Genomic DNA, 22921 nt, shown 5'->3' with positions numbered 1-22921 from the left:
TGAAGAGACCATTTGAGCATTCTCTTTTTGTTTAGTTTCATTTAGTAAAATATTGTGGATGAGAGAATTACACTAAAATTTAAACAATAAGCTGTGCTGATTTTAAATTTATAGTCATCTGATTCTCTCCCAAGAATACTATAAGATTTCACAAACACAAAGCAAAGTGAAAAATTACTTACCTTGACGCTACACGAACATTGTATTCTTTTCCTGGATGATAGAATTCTGCAAGCCCCCAATCAATGAGACGAAGCTTTCGCTGTTCATGATCAATCATCACATTGTGTGGCTTGACATCACGGTGCATAATGCCTTGTGAATGGCAATAATCTAAAGCCTACACATTAAAAATTAATTGTCAGTGCATATAAAACAACAACAGCCATTATTACATACAATTTTATGACAGCTAATGTATCTGAAAATTAAGATAAAAAATTAGAAATTTCAGTCTAGACATGCAAATTATATTTCAACTTTGTATGAATGCATACATTTTCACTTTCTGCAAAAGAAAAAGAAAAAGCAAAGTGGAGCTGAATATAAAGCTCTTGCTCAACACCAGTTTAACTGTAGATAAGTTAGATTAAGATATATCAAGGCCCAAAGTGATTTTTTACCTTAATAGGTAGAATTCAACATTGATAACCAAATAGGATTATTCAAAATGTGTTATCATGGTTCTCAAACTTGAAAAACTCAAAATGCTTGCCAAAAACTGGAAGAGAGGGTGAACAGAACCTCTCATTCACAGGAAACAGATCTTATAGGAGAAGAGGATTTCCATTGAATTAAAACTTAGGCACAGCACTACAAACATCACATGCTTGAGTACAAACAATATGTTATCATAAAATCCACACACATAGTTCACTAATCAATGTTGATATGGTATGTAATGGCAAGATAAAGCACTGTAATATTGTTTCATATTTTAATTTTCAGGGATGTTCAGAACTTGGGAGAGTTTTAAACAATTATCACCACTGTTAAATTGACAGTAAAACTGACCAATAAGGGCTGTTTGGAAAATGTAAATGCAACAAAAATAGTGTGCAGTATAGTTACAAGTTGATGATGGTTGTAGCTATCATTAAATAGCACGTCCTCTCTTATCAACAAGCTTTCTTTTATCCTGAGGAGTCTGTAATTTAAGTAGTCTCTAGTATTTTGGCTGCATCATGCATTCGCACTCTGCACATATTATCTTTGTTATTAGCTATTAAAAAATCAGCAGATACATACCGAAAAAATGTCTTTTGCACTTAATAGCAATCCAACAAACATTTCAAAATACTCCTACTAGCAAATCACCTTAATTTAAAAGAACCAGAACCCTCAAACCAAACTTTTCCCTTTGTTGTCTTAGACTGTACATAAACAAATTCATAGAAAATACTAAAAAGGAAAATAACATGAGTAGAGTTCATGTTTCTAAACCACAAGTACAAGTAACCTGACAGCCATAACATAGAACTTGTCTAAAAAATGAACAATCAAAGGAGGATAATTTACTGCATTTTTTTAGATTAATTATGAAAATCATTTCAAGGTCACAACGTGGGTATGAAGAAATGCATGCATGTATCATCAATCAAGAAGCTCACCTTAAGAATTTCAAAAATGTAATACCGGATGTCATAATCCGTAAGAGTTGGATATAGGACTTTAAAATCTGTGTTGTTCACATATTCAAAAATAAGACTCGGAGTTTTTGACTGTTGATCACGAACTATGTCAAGAAGTTGCACAATATTTGGGCCCCCACAAAGGTTCTGCAGTATCTTGATTTCTCTCTTAATCTGCACAAATAACAAATTACTTGTTAATAAACACAAACAACAAATAACTTGTTAATAAACTAGAAGCTCAATCTTTCAATCCATGTAGAGAATAAAGTTGACTCAATAAACCATATAAACAGTTATTAGAATAAAGCCAAACAAAAAATGTATTATGATTTGGTTCCAAACCATCACAATTGATTGCAAGTAAGCTTTGTGACCCAAAGAGTAGTTTTAATTAACATAGCAGTACACGCTATCTCAGCTCTTTGTACCTGCTTTGGACAACAGAAGGAGAGAAAGCTAAGCATTTGCTACTTCCGGCCAATTTTCCCACACCGAAATGCATATACAATTATAGTACTTATTTTTCTCCTACAACTTTAAGAAGTTTAGTCTAGCACAACCTGCGTTCTAAATTTGTTGATTTGAAATACAATTCAGGTGATACAGAATAAATCTATTACTTCTAGAATGCAGAAGAAAAATGAGAGATTGCAAATAATATAGACAGCAAAGCAGTTCAATCTTTTGGTATTGTTAATAGTTATTAATGTTGGTACTTGGGACCAGGTTTTTTCTTCTTTTTGTTGGCATCTCTATCAAAAGGTTTAATGTTCATCTTCTCATAAGCTGGAAAAGAAGTATTAAAATATTGTATGGAATATAGCCAAAAAAATTAAAATTAGAATAAAAGAACAGAAAAAAGAAAAGAAAACGAATCGCCACCTGATGTATCTGATGTCAAATTCAATGAATTCTTAAAAAGTTGAAATCAATGGCTTTCTGGATTAAATTTTTGAAAATTAAAAGGATGTCCAACATATACAGAGAGATAGCCCCTGCCAAAATGCCTCAAACTCTAAGCCTATCACTTCAACTCCTAATTTTATTATTTCTAATATCTATAATATAAAATGGAAGACTGTGTATGGAGAAAATAAACTGCTTCAATTTGCAATAGAATGGTGGAAAGTGTTTGCAAAATTAAATTTTAGAATTCGTTTTAATTCTACACTTGTCTACCAAATGGAAACTAGGGTCCACATAAAATTAAGATTATTTATTTATTCGGTATTTTCCCACTTTGAACATAAAGTCAATATCTCAATATCCACCAGGGAAACTTTCTTTTTGTTTCTAGTTCCATAGTTTTGCAACTATTTTTCTGGGAACTAGGAATAGCAAATCATTGTGAGACCAAAATGCCCACACATTCAACATTCTGATGGAGAACCCATTACATTATAATATATAAAAATTGAAAAAGAAATATCAATATATCTTCAAAGTTAAATAGTGCCAACTATGTACAGAGGAAACCTATAAATAAATTTAAATAAAGCTGTAGCAGATATAATAAAAAACAAATGATTGGTTCGTATGTCGGCTCCTACAACCTCATGGCATATTATCTTTCCCGTGTGATGTTTTCCTTCACCTAGCGGCTGTTAGTATAGCAATTATTGAGTTTATTGTTGAATTTGCTTTACAGCTTCTGTAACTGCAATGTTACTGGCTTTATAACTGCTGTGTAACTGCCCTGCCATACACTGCTCTAAATACTTCTTCCACGATCAATAATATTGAGTCCAGTTTTCACCAATCTCATTTTCATATGGTATCAGAGCAGGTCTACAATGTGAGTAGATGGAAGGCAGTTAGACTGTTGTGAATTGTGCAAGAGTGCAGATGTCATTCAAAAATCTGAAGCTTTATACTGTTAAAAACATCAGAATAGTCATAGGTCCTTTCTTGCTTGCCAAGGTCTTTCCACGAACGAGGTATAAGTTCACAGCTCGTTGCAAGTGGCAGATTTGTTGTTGGAGAGTGGTTCGGAGATGGAAAGGTTACCCTAAAGATCCTGGCATCTTCGTAGGTAGGACTTCAAAAACACATATCATGCATCCATAAAGATCATGGCATCCCTCACAGACCCTTAAATCAGTGCTCAATATATCTGTAAGGGTTAGAATTAGATTTTGAAATCCTTTCTTATTATGTCTCGAATGTGGTTTAGCATTTGTGCTCAAGGATTTCATTCCACCCCCTGTGCCCAGGGTGCAGGGTTCAGAGAGATTCTTGTGTATCTGACAATAGTCTTTCAATGATGAACTCCCTTGGTGCTGTGAACGACACAGTTAGCATTTGATTGTGACAGGAGGGGAGAGTGTTGGAGTTTTTCCTGCTACAAGTTACAGAATGTGAGTTTCATGTTAAATTGGTTGTAGTATTCAATATACCTATTGTGATGTGAATATATAGGACTGGTATGAATCTTGTCTTGGTTAAGGGGAGAAGTAAGTGCGTAGATGGAGTAGTTTAATCTTTTGGTGCAAAATCATGGCGACAACTTTTGTCACTGCTTGGATGAGCAAGTGAGAGGAAAGTAATGAAATATTTTAAGATAAAAGAATCAGAAACAGAAATAAGAAATGTATAAAGATAATTGAATCAGCAACAGAAATGTGCTATGAGATTGACAAGTTATGTTGGTGTAAAGGCCTGTGATGAGGACTATTACGTCTCAACGTGTATGGTGTTCAAAATTCTATAAACCATCTTAGCAGACTGTTTTCTGGTAAGTTTTGTGTGTAGTAGTTATACAAGTTCTCAAACATGTGAAGAGGCATTCAAAAGAATGGTGATGACAGAATGTTGATAAGCATTTTGCAGAAAGTTTCATTGCAATACAAGCATGTTATGAGATGTTGATACTAAAGTTGAAATTCTAGTTCATTTTGACATCTATTGAAACTTTCATTTTGCCAAAGAAGAGGGGTCAAATCTTATCAAGTACATTCTATAAAATAACCATAGTTCCGGGACTCTGCGAGTCAAAGGACTCCTCAAGTCCAAGTCAGAGGAGGACTCGCTGAGTCCAAGCCGAAGCCCATCAAAACAAGGCAGATTGCCTCTGACCTCGGACTCGGCAAAGTCCTGGCAGAGTCACCATGGACTCGTCAAGTCCAAGGACTTCCTTACTCTCTCTATCATAAGCATTAGCGAAGGATGGAATGGCCTTTTTAGGTCAAATAGATGTTATACAAAGCACAAACAATTCACTTAACCCTTTTATTTTATTATTTTTTGCACTTTATGAGTCCTACTGTTGGCGAGAGTCCTGACATTAGAAGGATGGAATGAGCATTTTAGGTCAAATAGATGTTATTCAAAGCACAGACAATTCACTTGACCCTTTTGTTTTATTATTTTTTGCACTTTATGAGTCCTGTTTTCGGCAACAGGACTCATAAAGTGCAAAAAATAATAAAACAAAAGGGTCAAGTGAATTGTCTGTGCTTTGAATAACATCTATTTGACCTAAAACGCTCATTCCATCCTTTTCTAATGCTTGTGATAGAGAGAACGGAGTTAGAGGAGAGAATTGGGGTTTTGAGAGAGAAATTAGCAAACCAGTTGGCTCTCCCGTATCAATTGTTGATTGTTTGTGCAAGTTTGTAGCTTGCACTTAAGCATTGAAAGGAGCTAAAGGAAGCATTTGGAGGAGGCTTCTACAAACTTACTTGCATTTCCATTGTTTGTGCAAAAATTAAATGATCTCGTCTTTGTTGATTACAACCTCTGCCTTCGCCATACACAGATCCAGAGCACCGATTGTATTAGAGATTGTTGATCCACATGCAGAATGGAACACAAAGATTTCTGATCCTATCTCCAACAATGAAGACATGGAGTGGATTGATCAGGTGAATTGGGAGGCAGAGGCAGTAGAGATGGCAATCGAGGAGGCTACAGCGCAAGGAGACCAAGCACAAGACCATGAGTCTAGGAGTGTGGATCCGAGTCTAATGATGAAGAATTTGTATGAGGTTGAGGATGAGGATGAGGATGCCCCTGAGGTTCAGCCTCAAACAAAGGGAGAGAGGATGGCTCTAGAGTCTTCCATTACTTATCTTAGGCATTTTCATAGGAGGACATAGGCTACTATAAGCCTTAGTCTTCTACACTCTAGGTGTTATTTTGATATATGTTTTGAACTTTCAATTCCATGGATTTCATAATCCATGAATATTGTAGACATTTGACAGTGACACTATGTTTAACTTTATATTATATTATTCAGTTTTGTTCCTTCAGAAATTCACTTGTATACTATGTGATCTATGCAAAATTGTGTATGTGTTAAGTAGCTTCTATTTATCTCTATTATTGTGTATTTGATGTTAACTGACTAAAAGATGCATGAAAAAAAAAATTAAATCCTTAAAAATCTTTGAATTTCATGGGTTTTTTGATTTTTCAAGTCCTTACCGAGTCCGGTCGTCAAGTCTAAGTCCAAGCCCAATTTTGACTTTCTGAGTAAAAGGCGAGTCTGAATCCCATACCACTAAAAATAACATGTTTCCCAATTTTGTTTCCTCTTGGGATAGCTGTTGAAATAAATCGACTAATGGACGGATTGGACAGAGGAGATTCTAATATGAACATAAATAGATCAGAGTGATAGTGTTAGGAAGTTTGATAGTTGAGTAGTATGGAATCTGGGTTGCATTGTTAAAATCCACATGTTAGGCTACCTATGCCTCTTCCCATTCAAGTATAAAGACTTCCACACAACTTGATACCCATGATCTGCATCAGCTACATTTGAGACAGATCTTTGATGATGTAAAGTTGTAAACAAAGCAAAAATGAGCATGTTACATCAAGTTGACCCATAAGTAACTTTTGGATCATTCAGCCATAATGGGGCAACATTTGGAATGTCTTTTGGAGCTTGCAAGACTTCCTTTGGTTCTCTCTTGGAGTATAAAGACTAGCAAGGTCAAATAGGAAGGTTAAAGGCACCGGAGGATGAATCATTTTCATCATCTTAAGTTAGCTTCTCACTTTGAGATGGCACATGGTTTGTGAAGGTAATGATTTGGCATCAAGTTTGGGGTTTGGTGAGAAGCTCGTGTATGGATAGCTACCAAAAGAGTTCATGAGACAATAATCAAGAATTATCACCCTTACGAGGGTCAGGAAACAATTTTGGCGGATTTTTTCCAAAACAATCGATGCCATTGATTTTAGAATTTGCTACTGGAAGCTCAAGAATTCAACTTGGAGCTACATCTTTTACAAGGGTCATGAGGCAACTTAGGGGAATTCCACTTGATTCAGAATTTGATTCATTGGGAAAATTCAGCTTGGAGCTATACCTTTACAAGGGTCATGAGGCAACTTAGGGGAGTTCCACTTGATTCAAAATTTGGTTCTTTGGGAGAATATCTTTTCAAATATATGTAATTATTTTATGTAATCAACAATTTTTTGTTGTATAAACCTTAAGGGGGGTTCCCTTATGCAAGGTAAGTTCAATGTTTTTGGGAACAATGTATTAAGGGGTGGAATGTTAGCATATTTGTTATTGGCTTTATTGCTGCAACTGCAACTTTACTGCCTTTATAGCTGCTTTGTACCTGCTCCGGCATACATTGTTCTAAATAATCCTTCCACGATCAACGATATTCAGTTCAATTTACACCAATCTTGTTTTCAGCAGCCTTGTGGTGATTGTTTTCCTAGTGTTAAGTTTGGATTTACTTACATATGCATGAGAGATGGCAGCGAGATGTCTCCTGCAAGCAAGGAAGTTTCTGACCACTCCCTGGCGCCAAAGACACATCTTCCAGTAACACTAGTATTTAGTCTATTTTCTAACAAGATTGTCTCTATGTATTAGGCAATCAATCCCAACATAGTAGTTACAAATTCTAAGTGAGTTGTGTAAATTTAAAACATAGGCAATTTCAAATTACGCCACTGCCTGATTAATCCACAACAAGCATAAAAACACCAAAAAGTAAATTAATAGAAATTTTTTTATATGGAGGTTTTAGACCTGTGAGGCAACCTAGCAAAGGCACGGGGCTTGTGAGCTACCAACTAGGGAAGGCTACCACATAAACGATTTAGAAAACCAATACGGGCCAACTCGTGCCTAAAATCTCTTTGTCTTAGAGGCAAGGACTGAGGGGCATCCACGCAATCAAAATCACCCAGGGCACAATCCCGGCCTCATCCCTTATGATGTTGGAGCCTTGCACTCAGCAAGACTTGATCCCTAGTGGGCTTATTGTGAGTCACTCAACTTCACTAGTAGACGAAAGGGCCCATTGTTATTAATTGAAATTTTATTGGCTGCATACAAATTAAACCAAAGGTGGGCATGTTAGGATTGTTTACACCAGATGTCCAAGGTTAGCTCAAATATAACATGTGGATGATTCTAGCTGCCTATCTCCAATTGCCACCACAACATTAATTCATAAGAGACAGTGTCTTCTGCTTAGGATAAACTTTGGAGAAGTGGCAAACAATTATGAAAGTTATGAATGTTGGAGCTGTTAGTGTTCATCTCTGTACCAACCCTTGAACTGAGGCTCTTACCAGAACATTGAGGACGTGACCAATTTTGTCAAACAAGAAGATTCCTATCCTCAAAATCAAGGTTGACACCAGACAGATTGTATTGCCAAATTAGAAGATTAAAACAAATCTACACACAGATGACCATATTTAGTTTTGATAGATTTTTTTGCGAAGATTTTGCTTGCACATAAAAATAGCAAATCTCTGAATTCACTCAACAAGTTCCAATCGTGCAAATTTAGATAAAACTTGGTCACAGAGCCCTATCTTAAACTTGGTCATAAATCCAATATCATACATCATATAATAATCCTCAAATGGTTTAATTAGTAATGGGCTCACAATGTATTTAATAGAGTGTTGCCCTACTTTTCATCCTGCCCCCGAGTAGTCAAAGTGATTTCTTGTGTCTTAGTAATTTCCTAAGTGCATTCAAGTCTAGGTCTAAGCCCCCTTTGGTGGAAAGAGTCTTCATCAGATTTTTCATTTTCCCCTTCTCCGCACTTCATAGCCGGGTGGTTTTTCCCTTATGTGGAGAGATTGTGCCGGTAGCTTAGTGCCTGATCTGATGGAGATTCACATTGCTTGTGCAAAGATCATCTATAAAAATTCATCTACTTGTGGTCTGTCATTTTCTCATAAAAACAGAAGCCTGCAGAAATTCGGACTTCATCTTCTCCTTCACGAGTTTTCAACCCATAAAGGCAATTTCTCGCAAGAGCACCAAATGATGCAGTTGGATCAAAACAAGAAAATAATAGGGTGTCCTATGGCAAATTAATGTTCCTCTTACGAGTATCTGCCTCAAGGAATGTTCAGAATTCGTCACAACTCTTATAATCATCCAAGGCGGAAAACTCGAAACTGACTTCTCCTCGGCAAGTTTTCAATCCATGAAGTCGAATTTCCGCAAAAGGCAATTCTGAAGGAAAGGAAACAAAAAGTAGGTCCCTAATGAATTTTCGCACTCCTTTTGGACATCTCTAAACCCAAAGGAAACAATAGTCAAAAGATAAAGTAAAAGGGAAGCTTGGGCAAAGAAATGGAAATTGTCTTCTCCTTGGCGGGTCTTCAACCCATGAAGACAATTTTCTGGATTTTAAAGAAAATCAAGTTTGCGAACAGATTGGACCCACAATTTGTGCTCAAAATTTCTCGAGATGAGGATAGGAAATATTCTAACTATTGTGGGAAAGAGTTATTAGGCAGAATTCAACTCAACATATATTTTCTCACAGAGTACTCTATTTGCAACTACTCGAAACTTAAAGGTAAATGGGAAAGTATGGGAAGATAGAAAGTTACCATTAGGCCAACGGAACAGTGAAAAGACACCAAGATATCCATTAAAACCATGCATTTACTGTCTCAACAGATCTCTCTTTCAATTCATTCGTGTGGCACGAATTCTGAAGATCAATGGATGAATTGAGGTTTCTATATAGATGGAAACATGAACAGTTACAAAAACCACCGCTCTTTCTTGAACTGTTATTTTGTTAAAATTGCACAACTTTTTTTAAAAAGCTAGTATCTGTGCATTTGCTATTCTTTTCATTTCTTTGGATTCAAAATTCATTCTCAAATAGAAATGGCAACTAGATTCGCGAGCTTCAACGAGTTGAACGAAATTAAGTCTTCACTAAAAAATTTCACGGATACTTCTCTCCGTTTCTATGATATGCAAGATTTTCAGAAGAGATTGAGATCGAAGCCAATACATCCCATTACTGAGAAGCTCTGAGGATGCGGGCTTGTTGAGGCAACTGGTTTTCCTGTTGTAGTCCAGGCTCCGAAATTAATCTATGAATGCATAAACCATTACAACCCGAACACCAAACAGATTGTATTGCTAGATGACACAGTGTTGATCTCCATTGATAGGTAGACTATGGTGAATTGCCTCCGAGTTCCAGAGCAGGAAGAATTTTCAGATTTGACAGTTGGAGAAGTCGTTTCCAAGTTCTCTGTGAAGAAGATGATTTGGAGAAAAGAGATCATGCAATCATGGTTCCAAAAACTATGAGGCGCCAAGAGTAAGGTTACTAAACCTCTATTTGAGACTAATCTCAAACCTGAGATTGTCGACATCATGGTCCTCTAAAACAGATTGAAAGGTGAGGTTGAAGCTTTAAACTTTGTTGAGCAATATTTCTTTTTGGTGCAAGTCATCTGCTTTGATACCCAATATATTGATTGGGCTCACGAGGTAAGCAAGATTCTATCCAATGCTCTTAGTGCTCCAAATTCTACAACGCATTCTACTTGTCCTCCTTCCTCATTTACATGTTACCTTCTTTACAATTATGGCCAAGCCTCCCAAGAGTGAAAAATTTTCCTAATGATGTGAAGTCTTATGAATTGTACCCATGTTTACAATTGGAAAATAGTTATGCAAGAGTATATAAGAGTTAATGATACATTCACCATGAGAATTTGCAGGGAGCTCCACGAATGTCCAGAGAGGAGATTCAGTCCCGAAGCTATGGCAGCCATTAGCCAATTTGGGAGTTATTTAATCCAATTATCATCCTTTTCATATTTGCATCTTGCAGCTTTTGATAGCTTTCCCTTGAAGCTATCGAGATATCCTAGTGATATGATCTTGTTGATTGAGATCATGCGGCAGGCAATCCAGGTGAACGTGCTGAGCGGAAGTTTGAAGAAGAAAGGGTACGAGTTTCCTATGAAGGTGGGAGCTTTTAGTTGTGAGTCTCGTTCAGATGCAAACAACATGCTAAAGGTGTTTGAATCGAAATATAAATTGGAGATGTATGAGGTCTTAAGACCTATGTTTGATCTGAATGGATATGCACGGGAGGTGTTGTAGATTGGAAGTGTGGTCAAACACATCACCACCATTGAAGACCACTGGGCCGATTACAAGGATGAGTTCGAGAGACGTGATCATGCTTTCGCCAGACTTACAGTAGATCAAGTGAGGATGTATAAAGTTGATATCAATGTTGAGGGAGTAGAAGATGATGGACAAAATATGTACAAAAACACCTATCTAACAAAGCTAAGAAATACTCCTATCAGCTCAGAACCTTATGAAGATACTGGAGAAGCGCTAGAGATCAAGATGGCCTGGATTAAAAGGATTGGGAAGTGGGTCGAATGGACCACAGCCAGAAGGAGTCGAAGTAAAAGTACATTTGCTCAAGCTTCTCCAACAATTGCCACGGCCTCTTCTTCTCAAGGAGGCACATCAAGTGCGACCTTGGCTATCACTCAAGGGCCGGCTCAAGCATCAAGCAAAGGTGATCAACCTCCTGACAAGAATATTCCTTTGGCTAAAACTTTTCATAATGGCTCCCTCCTAGTGATTGGAACTCCAACAGACGCCGAGACGAAGAAAGCAGAAGAACCTAAAGGTACTGCGGCTACTCCAGTCCCCTCACCTCATAGTAGCCCAATTCCATTTGCAAGTGTTGCACTTCTCCAACCAAGTAGTCCTCAAGTGCAAGTAGTAGATTTAGGAGATGGAGGAAGCAGTGACAGCGAATCCACTGAATCTGACAAGGCAACCAAGAAGACTTAGGAGGCGGAAAAAGGCCAAGATTCTTCGAAGCTCATTTCACAGGCTCAAAAGAATCCCTTCTCTTCGACCACAAAAGAAATCACTCTAGTCAAAAGGAAAACGTTTAGCATAGATTCAATTGGGATAGCCTCCAAAGTGATAAGCACAGATCCATGGTTAGAGGATACTCTAGACAGGAAGAGAAAGAGGAAAGATGAAGGCACACCCAACAAGGATACCTTATCTATTGCGGTTCACTCTGGGTCAGCATTGAGTAAGGTCAAGAAGCAGAAGACCTTGTCCATCCTCAGACAAGACCCTGAAACAGGGCATCTAACAATGGAGATAGCAAAGCCTACCAAGGAGGGAAGGATTGAGGATATGTCTACTAATGATTTCACTCTACATTCATTGGATCTTAGGGAGGCCAAACACAATACCAAAGTTGGCTTATGGAAGTCAACAAATGAGGTGATTTAAGGACAGCTGGAGAGCCTTAAGTTGTCAAAGGTCCAGATGAAAGTGAAAATACAAGAACTGAAGGGCTTCATCAGGCAATTGGTCACCCCGTTGGCGAGCATATTCGAGATGCCTATTACCAATGATCCCATTGATGCGAACGTTCAAGCACTCATCTCCCAAATCCAAGAAGACAAACATTTTGGGCAGATCGATAGAGAGTGGAGCGAGAAACTCAAGTTGGAGGGACTCTCCATCATAGAGAAAATTGGCAATGCTATATTGAGGCTAGAAACAGAGAAAGACAGTATTTCATCAAATAGAGCCATTTTGGTCGTGGAGAGAACAAAGAGTGAAGATTATGTCTCTTTGCTGAAGATTACCATTCATATGAAGACGAAGGAGGCCGTAGAAGCAAAGATCCTGCGTAAAGGAGATAAGCCTTTATTTGAATGGCTTCAGAGCATGCAATTCAAGTCTGAAATGATCTTAACAGCAGACAAAGGGCTCAAAGAAACCGAAGCTAAAGTGAAGAAAGATCAAGACAGAGATTGTGAACTCCTGAGAGGCTTACATACAGACTCGCAAACTAGCGGTCAAGGCAAAGGAATGATTGGAATATCCGTCATGCAATCAAACTTCTCCAACTTCATAGATAGCCTAACAAATATATCTTCCGGTCATCAGAACAGAGTTTCCCAACTCCAGAAACTTGGTGGCTGTGTACAAGTGGCCATGGAGGAAATACAAGATCGTGTGAGTGTTGTCAAGGATTTGGCCAGAGAGCATTTTGAATGGCTCTTGAGATATACAAATGTACAAGTTCATAGGCATGAAGAACTAATTCCAATCATTGTAGCTACTAAGGCGTATAGGACAAAAGCAAAAAAAGGAAAGAAGGCAAAATGATTCATATTCCGCCTCTTTCATATTTTGTTGTAATCATTGTAATAGACAAACTGGCTCCTTGCCATTTGTCATTTTTGAGGAGATGACCCGATTGAACTTCCTTTGTAACAGTCATCCCAAAACCCTATATGTATTGTAATGAAAGATAAATAAAAGGTCAACGAATTTTGGTGTGAAATACTTGATGTTGCAGAGTCAATTGAATGGTATTTTGTAGCAATTATTTTCTGTTCGATTCTGTTAGTTGTTAATTGTTTGTTTCCTTTTTCTCTTTTATCTGAATTAAAACAAGGAACGAACATAGCTTCATCCCCTGCTTTGAGGCAGCGAACTGAATATGATAAGTATTGTCATCATAGGTTCGAGAGAGATCCTTTCAATGTTCCCTTCTAGTTAATCTTTCTTCCTCTGTATTTAGTTTCTTGACTGAATTAGTTAGCATTAGTTGTTATGCAATATTGAATTTTTACGTCTTATGAGTTCATCAGATGTGTGAGTTCATAAACTTAATTTATCTTCTGAAATCTTTTCTTGCCTGAGTTAGACTCTTTATAGGTCCAGCTCGGTTTACCTCTCCTGTTCTCGGGTTAAGAACATACCCCCTTTTTTAGATTTAGGAACAAACATAATTCATTGCAAATCTGCAATAGGGAGCTGTACCTAATAATTCAGAGGATAGTTAATCTTCTTAGAAGCAACTTTCCAACTATTGTAACCAGATATTGTTCATAAAATTTGGGCACCCAAGGGTTAAATAAAAAAGAACAATCTGTTTACCAACATAGAGATTTACAACAATGGATTGCACACAATGAAAAAAGAAATAATCTGCACACAATTTATTTAAAAGGTTTCAAAATGACTTATCTTGATTTAAATGTAGTAAGTGGTCAGCTTACAATCATCAAAACAGTGCCTAACTGCAAGACAGAGTCAAGTTCAAACAAAATCTTAAAAACAAAAAAAACTCTAGTTCCCAAACGAGTTCAATGTGTTTGGCTCTATCTTATACAACGCTTAACCTCTCGAATTCCCTTCTACCCCAAATATGAAACTCTGCCTAATAATCCATAACGAGTTCAAGTGCCCACTGTATTAACCTTCAAGGATTTTTGCCTTGACAACATTTGCATAAAAGCAAAATATGTTTAATAGCACCTCTTAGATAAAAACTAACCAGAGACCAGAAAATGTGAACTTAGGGATTCCTTGAACCCCCTAAAACTCTTTGTGAGGAATAGAGACAAGTTGCAACAATGGAAAAAAAAAACACAAATTGATCGTATGAGAAATCAACAAACCCATGAAAGAATTCAAACAAGCCCTAAACTGATCACATTCACATACACAACTACAACGACGATTAATAGCTCAAACAGAATGAACTTGCTCAAAATATGATCAAAGACCAACCAATTACAAGAGAAATACAAACCCATAAATAATTTACAACTAGACCATGTGATCATGAAAAAAAGCAGTCATTCTACGTTCACAAGGAGAACCATACTTTTGACATCATGAATCCAAAACCCATATGTCAACATCACCCTCTAAAGACTTGAAAATACCCCTGTGGCCAATAAAATTCGATCCTTTTGTGATTCATCATCATGCTGATAGCTAGCAGCCTCAAGATCTATAAGTACATGTGAAAAAGTGCCCATGAAATCTGTTGGGAACTATCCTCTGAAAAGGCATGGATGGTTATGCTTTTCACTTTCAATTGCAATGATAAATGAATATATTAGCATGATGACGTTTTCTCTTTCAAAACTATGCAAACATATATAAAGAATTATTTCTAGACGCCATTGGTTTCAGGGCCATATCAGCTCCTTATACCCATCTTGTGTTTCTTCTCCTCCATCATTGGAAAACCACATGCAAATCTGCCACCCAAATGATGATTGTTTTGTAATCAGCAAAATTGTAAGGCCTTAAGGACAAGTATGTGGTAGAGAAGAAAAGACATGGGAGTTTTAGAGCACCAAGGGTCATGGTCAAGAATACCTCATCACTCATGTCAATAAGAAGTCAAAATACTATAGTAATTGGAGGTGATTAGGAAGTTAAAAGAGTATTAGAATTTGTCAAGGCTTGGAGATGTCTCGTACCCAATACCATTTTGAAAGAAATTAGCTCCGAAAAAACTGACAAACAAATATAGTAGAAGTCATCAAGTGATGAAATTTTAAAACAAGTACTAGGAGTACTGTGGTAGAAAGATGGAAAAAAATTGAAACTCCATATAAAAGTGGATGAAGGAATCAACAAGGTTCAAGAGTCAAGCATGAAAGGAAACAAGTACCTAGTTAGTGGGAAAGCTGCAACTATAACTTTGATAGCCTAGTTAGTGAAAACATCATGTCAAGAGTCACAGATAACATGTAACAAGTACTTAGAGAAAGAGAACTCTAACAAGTCAACATGAATGAGCAAAAGACAAGGCAACATAAGTAAATCTAAAAGTTTTGACCCAAAAAATAGACATAGTGTTAAGAAAGGAATTTGGGGCACAAATCTAAAAGTCCAACGACACAAAAGGATTTACAAAAAATGACCAATGCATGGAAGCTCAAAGGAGTAAGGGAGATGATACACAATAAGGAATTCTTGAAACTGCTGCACCAAAAAGGACTTAAAACAAAGTATTAGGATTTTGAGGCTTGAATAGATGTTATGCAAGTAAGGGGAAATTTGACAGTGCAACAAACATATTCAGACAAATTTAAAATAGCCTGGATCAAATTGTTAGGATCTGGTTGAAAACTATGCTAGGAGGATGAAGCTCGACAACCCGAGAAGGACAAAGTGGAAAATGGAAAAGGATGAGTTTATAATGGCATGAAAAGCCCCAAAAGTTCTAAACTAAGACAACTTACAATAGTTAAGGAAATGACCCAAATACATCCTACAATTAGAAAATTTTAGGTTATATGCAGATCATGACAAGTGATAAGCACACAAGAAAGGACAACAGACACAATTAAGCAAAATTTGAACATGTGGAAAACCCACTTAGACTATCTCGTTATGAAAGGTAGGCTTGCACAAAGTTTCAGTAATACATAGGAAAACACATCCAAACTTGCAAATTTATGACCTACACAACTGAGTTCTAACAGAAGGAATACTCTATTAAGAGAAACCAAGCACGGACAATGAGGCTGTTTGAGAAAACATCTTACTATCTGATTTGTACTCCTTGTTGAAACATAATATGTCAGTTCAATTGACCTGAGGAAGAAATCCCTCCAGATCTGTAATTGACTGACAAAACCTGAAATTCCTTAAGAATGATTTTACATAGTAATTGCCATTGTGAAAATCAAATTTCCAATAAAATCTGTCTGATAAGTAAGGGTTTACTACTGCTCATTGGGTTAGAAAGTTTGATCAAATGATACAAATATTAATCATTTGCTGTTGATCAGTCGACATGTATATCACTGTTTTAATTTTGTACTTTGACAAAACATCAGAAATACAGAAAAATTAGTGTATTGCCAAAAATAGCTTCTGGATTTTTCAGGTATTCTTGAATCTGAAAGGTAAATTTAAGCTAGGTCTATCAAATGGAGTGAGCTTAAAAAAGTTTATTATCATTAGGTTTCATATTCGAGACCTGTGTTTAAATCCATAAGATACATGTTGCACATTTTCATACACCAATGTTTAATATCTAATCAAACAAGCCTACATCCAATACTGGGCATGACGTCAAAAACAAGACAGATGCAAGTTTACGGTGGATATGAAAGAGAAAGCATCCTATGTCGAGGCACCTAAGCAGGACACCAATGAAAGAAATTCTACAGAGGAAAAGCTTAGTCTAGTGTAACCGAAGGGTTAACTTGGCCTCTCACCACCACAAAAGAATCAATTACACAACATTATGACAGGCGTGGTCCAATGATTTATACCGGATACACCATACAGAGGACTCACTACCACCCTGACAAGTGTAGAGAGAACCTTCCTTGAGTATCATTGCTCTCCCGACGTGATCTCGAACCAACACAAAAGCTAGATTCGCGTGGGGAATAAAGTCCTACAAATTGTGGTCTACTGGTTCAGAGGAATCGTCCATGTTCAAAAGACCAAGGAAAGCTCTAGTGCCCTAAATTTAAAAAATTAAATTTGAAGTTGGGACTAGGGAATATTTAGAAGCAGACGCTAAACAAAAGATTAAGCTTAAGACCTTCTATTCTTCATCGAGACAGCATTGTTCTCTTCAGGTGAGCTAAAATTAAAAGACAAAACAAAACCAAATTGAAACAACAATCAAATTCAAGAACCTTCTTTTTCTTGACAGGTTTGAGGATCTTGATAACGCACGGCTCGTTGCTAGTTGTATTAATGCCCTCAAAAACCTCGCTGTATTTTCCCCTTCCAACCTTTCTCACCACTTCATAATCGTCCTGCTCACTGTGAAATCCACCCGAACAAAGAATAAACAAGTCTCAACAAATGAAACGATCAAATCCCACGTAACAGGCAAAGGCAAATAAAGCAAAAGACACATAAAACGGTAGGGTTTTCAGAAAACGAAGCATACCCCCATTGCACGGTAAGAGACTCGTAGTCCCAGTAATCTTTGGGGCGAATAACGTTTACATCTGCGTACACAAGGGCCTTAGACATGACCCCAGGCCGTCGAATCGATTTGCCTATTTTGTGCGCCAGATTGACGGCCTGCAAGGCGAAAGTAGAACCCGAGAAGGCGTCAAATGTTAACGGCTGCCAGGAAGTGTTGATGGAGGAGGTGATTGAGATTGACGGGGCAGCGAATAAACTGGTGCAGAGAAGACGAAAACTATGAGACCGCAGAGGCAGAGTAATACAGAGTAGGATCACAACTAAAAAGCTTTTGCCCATTCACTTTTCGAATTCTTTGGATTTTTAAATGTTTGGATTTACTCCTCTATCTTTGGGCCAAAAAGGAAAAAAAATTACGTGCCAGGAAATTGTTTTTGAAATACTGGACTTTTTGGGTTTGATCGACCGGGGATCAGGAAATGCAGAAAACTAATTCTGTTCATGTTTAGAGTGGTGCTAAGAATTGCAGGTAAATTTCTATAAGTTAGAAAAAATGTTTGGTCTACATTTTTAAAAAATTGGAGAATTTGTAGGTTTTTTTTTTTTTTTTTTTTTTCCTTCTTCTCTCTAAATTTAAAGTTTCAGTATTATAAATGTTTAAATTTTTATTTTCAAAATGAAAAGTATATGTAAAAAAAAGCATATATTAAAAAATAAATAAATAAATAAGTCAAGAGATATCTAATTAAAGAAATATAAAATTTATAATCAAGATATCTAATTTAATTATTTTTTATACTAATTAAGTGATATTAATATTAGTATTAGGGTTGACTTATAGATTAAGATATATATGATCTATAAAAAAATAAAATTATAAAACATATAAAAAAAATTGTATATATGTATCCTATTAAACATATAAAAGAGTTGTTGGCCAATTTCTTCTTTATTAGATTTTAAATTATTGTAATTTGTTCTTTTATTTAGTTTCTTCATATACTTTCTAATTTTGAAACAATTTTCTTATTATAATTAAAAATTATTAAATCTTCTTTCTAAATTGAATGTTTTATTAGATTGTTGAGATATGTTTTTTTTTTTTTTTTAATTTAAAAAATCAATTAAAAATGAAAATAATACATTATATTTAGTATTGAAAATTAAATTTTATGATTCTTGTAAGTAAGAAATAGTAAAGATTTTCTATAATTAGATAATGAGCAGCCTGCTGGATGAAATAAAAAATCATACAATGAGTGCCCAAATATGATATAATGTAGAGGTAAGATGTTTAAAAAATAGCAAACATAAAACTAACCCAAACTCAAACATACCTTAAGAGATCGACAAGAGTAGTATCAAAATTTTCACATCCTCCTCTGGTTCGCTAGATTTATCAACTTCCAAATGATATTTGATGTATTTGATAACCTTTTCCAAAAATATTTTTGAAACATTTTGCAAAGAGATAATGTTGTATTGTTTGCAAGATCAATAACAAATTTAACAATTCACATTTGTCGTTACATGCTTTTATTATCGATTTGTATTCCTAATGTTGTTTGATATATACATGTGCATTATGGAGAAACCACTGCTATTAAATTCTTCGTATGCATTGGAGTTACTTAGTAACCCTTGGCGTTGTAAGGAAACTCAGGTGCGGAAACAGCTTCCTACACTAATCTCTTAAGAGAAGTATGGTGCAAATCCTAATAAAATCTTTTACACTTACAGATTCAATATCATGTAAACAACAATATTTCAGGCAACCAAGCATAAAGAAAATTGATAGAGGAAGAAACACATAACACAAAGATTTGCCGGTGGGGAAAAACCTTTCGGTAAAACAACCCCACCCCTCCAGAACCTGCACAATGTATTATCTTCAACACAAGGTTACAATACACTTGCAATGCAAGTTCAATAGCGACAACAGAAGACTCTAGTAGTAACTCACATTACCAACAATACACTTTCTCTCATCACATTTCTTCGCAACCCTAAAAAAGCTTATAACATGTGCTTCACTTTAGGGTTACTCCCAAAGGTAACTGTATTAGGGTTTTACCATTCCCTGAACCCCACTATTGGGCTAGAGTGTACAGTACTCAAATTTATCAGTTGCCACATATCTTCACCTGTCATTGAATCTTCCTGACATAGCTCTTACGTGTCATAGGAATCTGTCATAACCGTTTTAGCAATGATCTCCTTATATACAATTCAAGATGTCGGCACATCAACATTATTTGCAAGAAATACATTTTACAAAACAAATAATAAGAATAGGAATTATCCAAGGTTGAGACACCTTATTCCTAACATTCTCCCACTTGTCGAACACCTTGTAAGAGCAACAGGAAGATAACAGGAACTAACCGCTATAGGCCAAAAGGCCCATAGACTCCGAACACCATCTGAACTTCTCAGTGCCCACTAGTTTCGTTAATCCATCTGCAACATTCTTCACAGTATCTACCTTCTCCAAATATACCTTTCCATCTTCCACCATATCTCTCACAAAGTGATACTGCACATCAATGTGCTTCGTTCTAGCATGGAAAGTTGGATTCTTTGCAAGGCAAATAGCGCTCTGACTATCACACCAAATAGTAATATGTTTTGCATCAACACCAACATCAAAACATAATCTCTTAAGCCAAATGGCTTCCTTACAAGCATGAGTAGTAGCCATGTACTCAACTTCTGCAGTGGACAAAGCAACCATAGGTTGTCGCTTGCTCATCCAACTGATGGCACCACCAAACATAGTGAACACATAAGCACTGGTGGATCTCCTGCGGTCAATATCACCTACCCAATCTGAATCCACAAACCCATGAATACAAAATGAATATGAAAATTCAGAAGAGTTACCATGATAACATATGGAGTAATCTGATGTACCCCTCAAATATCTAAATACTCACTTAACTGCATCCCAATGTACCCGTCGAGGATTAGCCATAAACTGACTCAGGATTCCCACTGGTTGGGCAATGTCTGGTCTAGTACAGACCATAGCATACATAAGACTACCAACTGCACTAGCATAAGGTAGTCTACTCATGTCCTCCATCTCACTAGGAGATTTTGGACAATCATCTACAGATAACTTTGTTCCCACAGAAATAGGAGCACATAGTGGTCTACAATCTGCCATGTTGAACCTGTTTTCTATTAGGCCTATCTCTACTAATTTCCATACCCAAGATGTACCTAGCTGCCCCAAGATCTTTCATCTCAAACTGTGCTGAAAACTAAGATTTAAAATCAGAAATCATACCCTTACCCTTCCCAAACAGCAACATATCATCAACATATAATGCAACAATAAGAAGATGATCATTTTCAACTCTGAAATAAACACAATGATCTAATTTCAATCTTACAAATCCAATTGACAACACAAAGGCATCAAACTTAAGGTACCACATCCTAGGAGATTGCTTCAAACCATATAGAGATTTCTTTAATCTGCAAACAAAGGATTCTTTACCTTTAACAATATAGTGCTCAGGCTGTGACATATAAATCTCTTCCTCCAAATCACCATGAAGGAAAGTTGTCTTCACATCCATCTATTCTATCTCTAAATCATATGATGCAGCAAGAGATAACAGAAATCTAATGGATGTCAACTTTGCAATAGGAGAGAATATTTCACCATAATTTATTCCCTCTATGTATGAATACCCCTTTGCAACCAATCTAGCTTTGTACCTTTCAACACTGCCATCTGCACAAAATTTCTTCTTGAACACCCATTTACAGCGAACAGATTTTCTCCCTTTAGGCAAAGGTACAAGGTCCCATGTTTTGTTTTTCTCTAATGAAGCCATCTCATCATCCATAGCCTCAATCTAGGAACTCGCATCTTCCATGCCCAAAGCCTCTTTCACAGATCTAGGCTCATTAGTGTTAGTAATCAAAGCAAAAGCACAACTGGAATCTAGAATAACCAAACCTTTCTAGTTGCTTTCTTTTTCTCATGGATCTCCTCAAGGGTTGCGGTTGAGGTTGTTCTTCCTCTTCTTCATAACTATCAGAGCTGCTAGAGCTCTCCTCATCATTAGACCCAACATGGTCTCTCTATTCAGTCTTCTCAGGGGTAGGAGGCAATTGAACAACATCTTTTTCCTTTTCTTTTTCATCTGGTTGTAGCACAATAGGAGAAGATGTTAGCTCTCTAAAAATAACATTTCTACCATACAACACCTTACTAGTCACACGATCCCAAAGCTTGTATCCTTTCACACCAGCACTGTATCCGATGAAAATACATTTAACAGCTTTGTTTTCCAACTCAGATCTTTTCTCCTTTGGAACATGTGCATAAGCTTCACAACCAAAAACACGAAGATGTCTAATTGAAGGCTTCTTACCAGACCACACCTCCATGGGTGTCTTACCAACAAGGGTTGATGTAGGAGATCTGTTAACCAGATAGCAAGAAGTGGCCATAGCTTCGGCCCAGAACCTTTGTTCTAAACCAACTCCGCTAAGCATACTCCTAGCCTTCTCCATCAGTGTCCTGTTCATTCTCTCTGCAACTCCATTTTGCTCTGGGGTATAAGGAATTGTCTTATGCCTCTCGATACCTTGTTCTTTACAGAATTGTTCAAACTCTGTTGAGCAAAACTCACCACTATTGTCAGTTCTCACACACTTAATCGTCTTACTAGTCTGATTCTCTACAAGGGCTTTAAATTCCTTGAATCAACTAAAGACTTGTGTCTTACTTTTAAAGAAATAAATCCATGTCCTTCTACTGTAATCATCTATGAAAGATACAAAAAATACAGACTTGGAGATTGAAGGAACTTTTACAGGACCAAATACATCAAAATGAATAAGATCCAAAACATCAGAAGATTTGTGAGAACTAGAGTAAAATTGAACATGATTTTGTTTACCATAAACACAATGTTCACAGAAGTCGAACTCGAGGTTGCAATCATTTAACCCTTCAACAAGATTTTTATTTTTCAGGGTTCTAAGACCCTTTTCACCAATGTGACCAAATCTCAAATGCCACAATATTGTCTTTTCTGCAGGAAGCTTACCTTCTAAAGTGTTTGCATTGCCATCAAAACCAATAACCACAGTATTCTTCACTACTCGTTTAGATGGTGAGGAAGAAGAACTATTACATAGAGGAATACATGCATCTAGCTGAAATAAGGTACCTCTCCTAGTACCCCTTGCAAGCACTATCGATCCTCTCATCATCTTGCATCCTTCTTTCGAAAAAACAACTTGCACACCTACATCATTTAGCATACTTACAGATAATAGGTTTCATGCCAAACCT

The 22921-nt window shown here is 36.6% G+C and overlaps 1 protein-coding gene across 1 annotated transcript in view; it reads right to left on the bottom strand.

Moving 5' to 3' along the window:
* The window catches only part of LOC149554263 (casein kinase II subunit alpha-2-like), a 40132-nt gene extending 22016 nt beyond the window's left edge, over positions 1–18116 (bottom strand). The window contains exons 1-4 of the mRNA XM_089789486.1: positions 17621–18116; positions 17361–17490; positions 1611–1805; positions 183–340 (exon numbers count right to left, since the gene is read on the bottom strand). Of these exons, the coding sequence (XP_089645612.1) occupies positions 183–340; positions 1611–1805; positions 17361–17490; positions 17621–17940 (803 nt within the window). The 5' untranslated portion in view covers positions 17941–18116. The remainder of the gene's footprint in view (positions 1–182; positions 341–1610; positions 1806–17360; positions 17491–17620) is intronic.
* Between the last annotated feature and the right edge of the window lie 4805 nt (positions 18117–22921).

The sequence above is a fragment of the Cupressus sempervirens genome, chromosome 6, assembly GCF_028749045.1.
Source record: "Cupressus sempervirens isolate cs-2001-9-10 chromosome 6, ASM2874904v1, whole genome shotgun sequence".
Lineage (NCBI taxonomy): Eukaryota > Viridiplantae > Streptophyta > Pinopsida > Cupressales > Cupressaceae > Cupressus > Cupressus sempervirens.
This window is presented reverse-complemented; position numbering and strand designations above follow the sequence as displayed.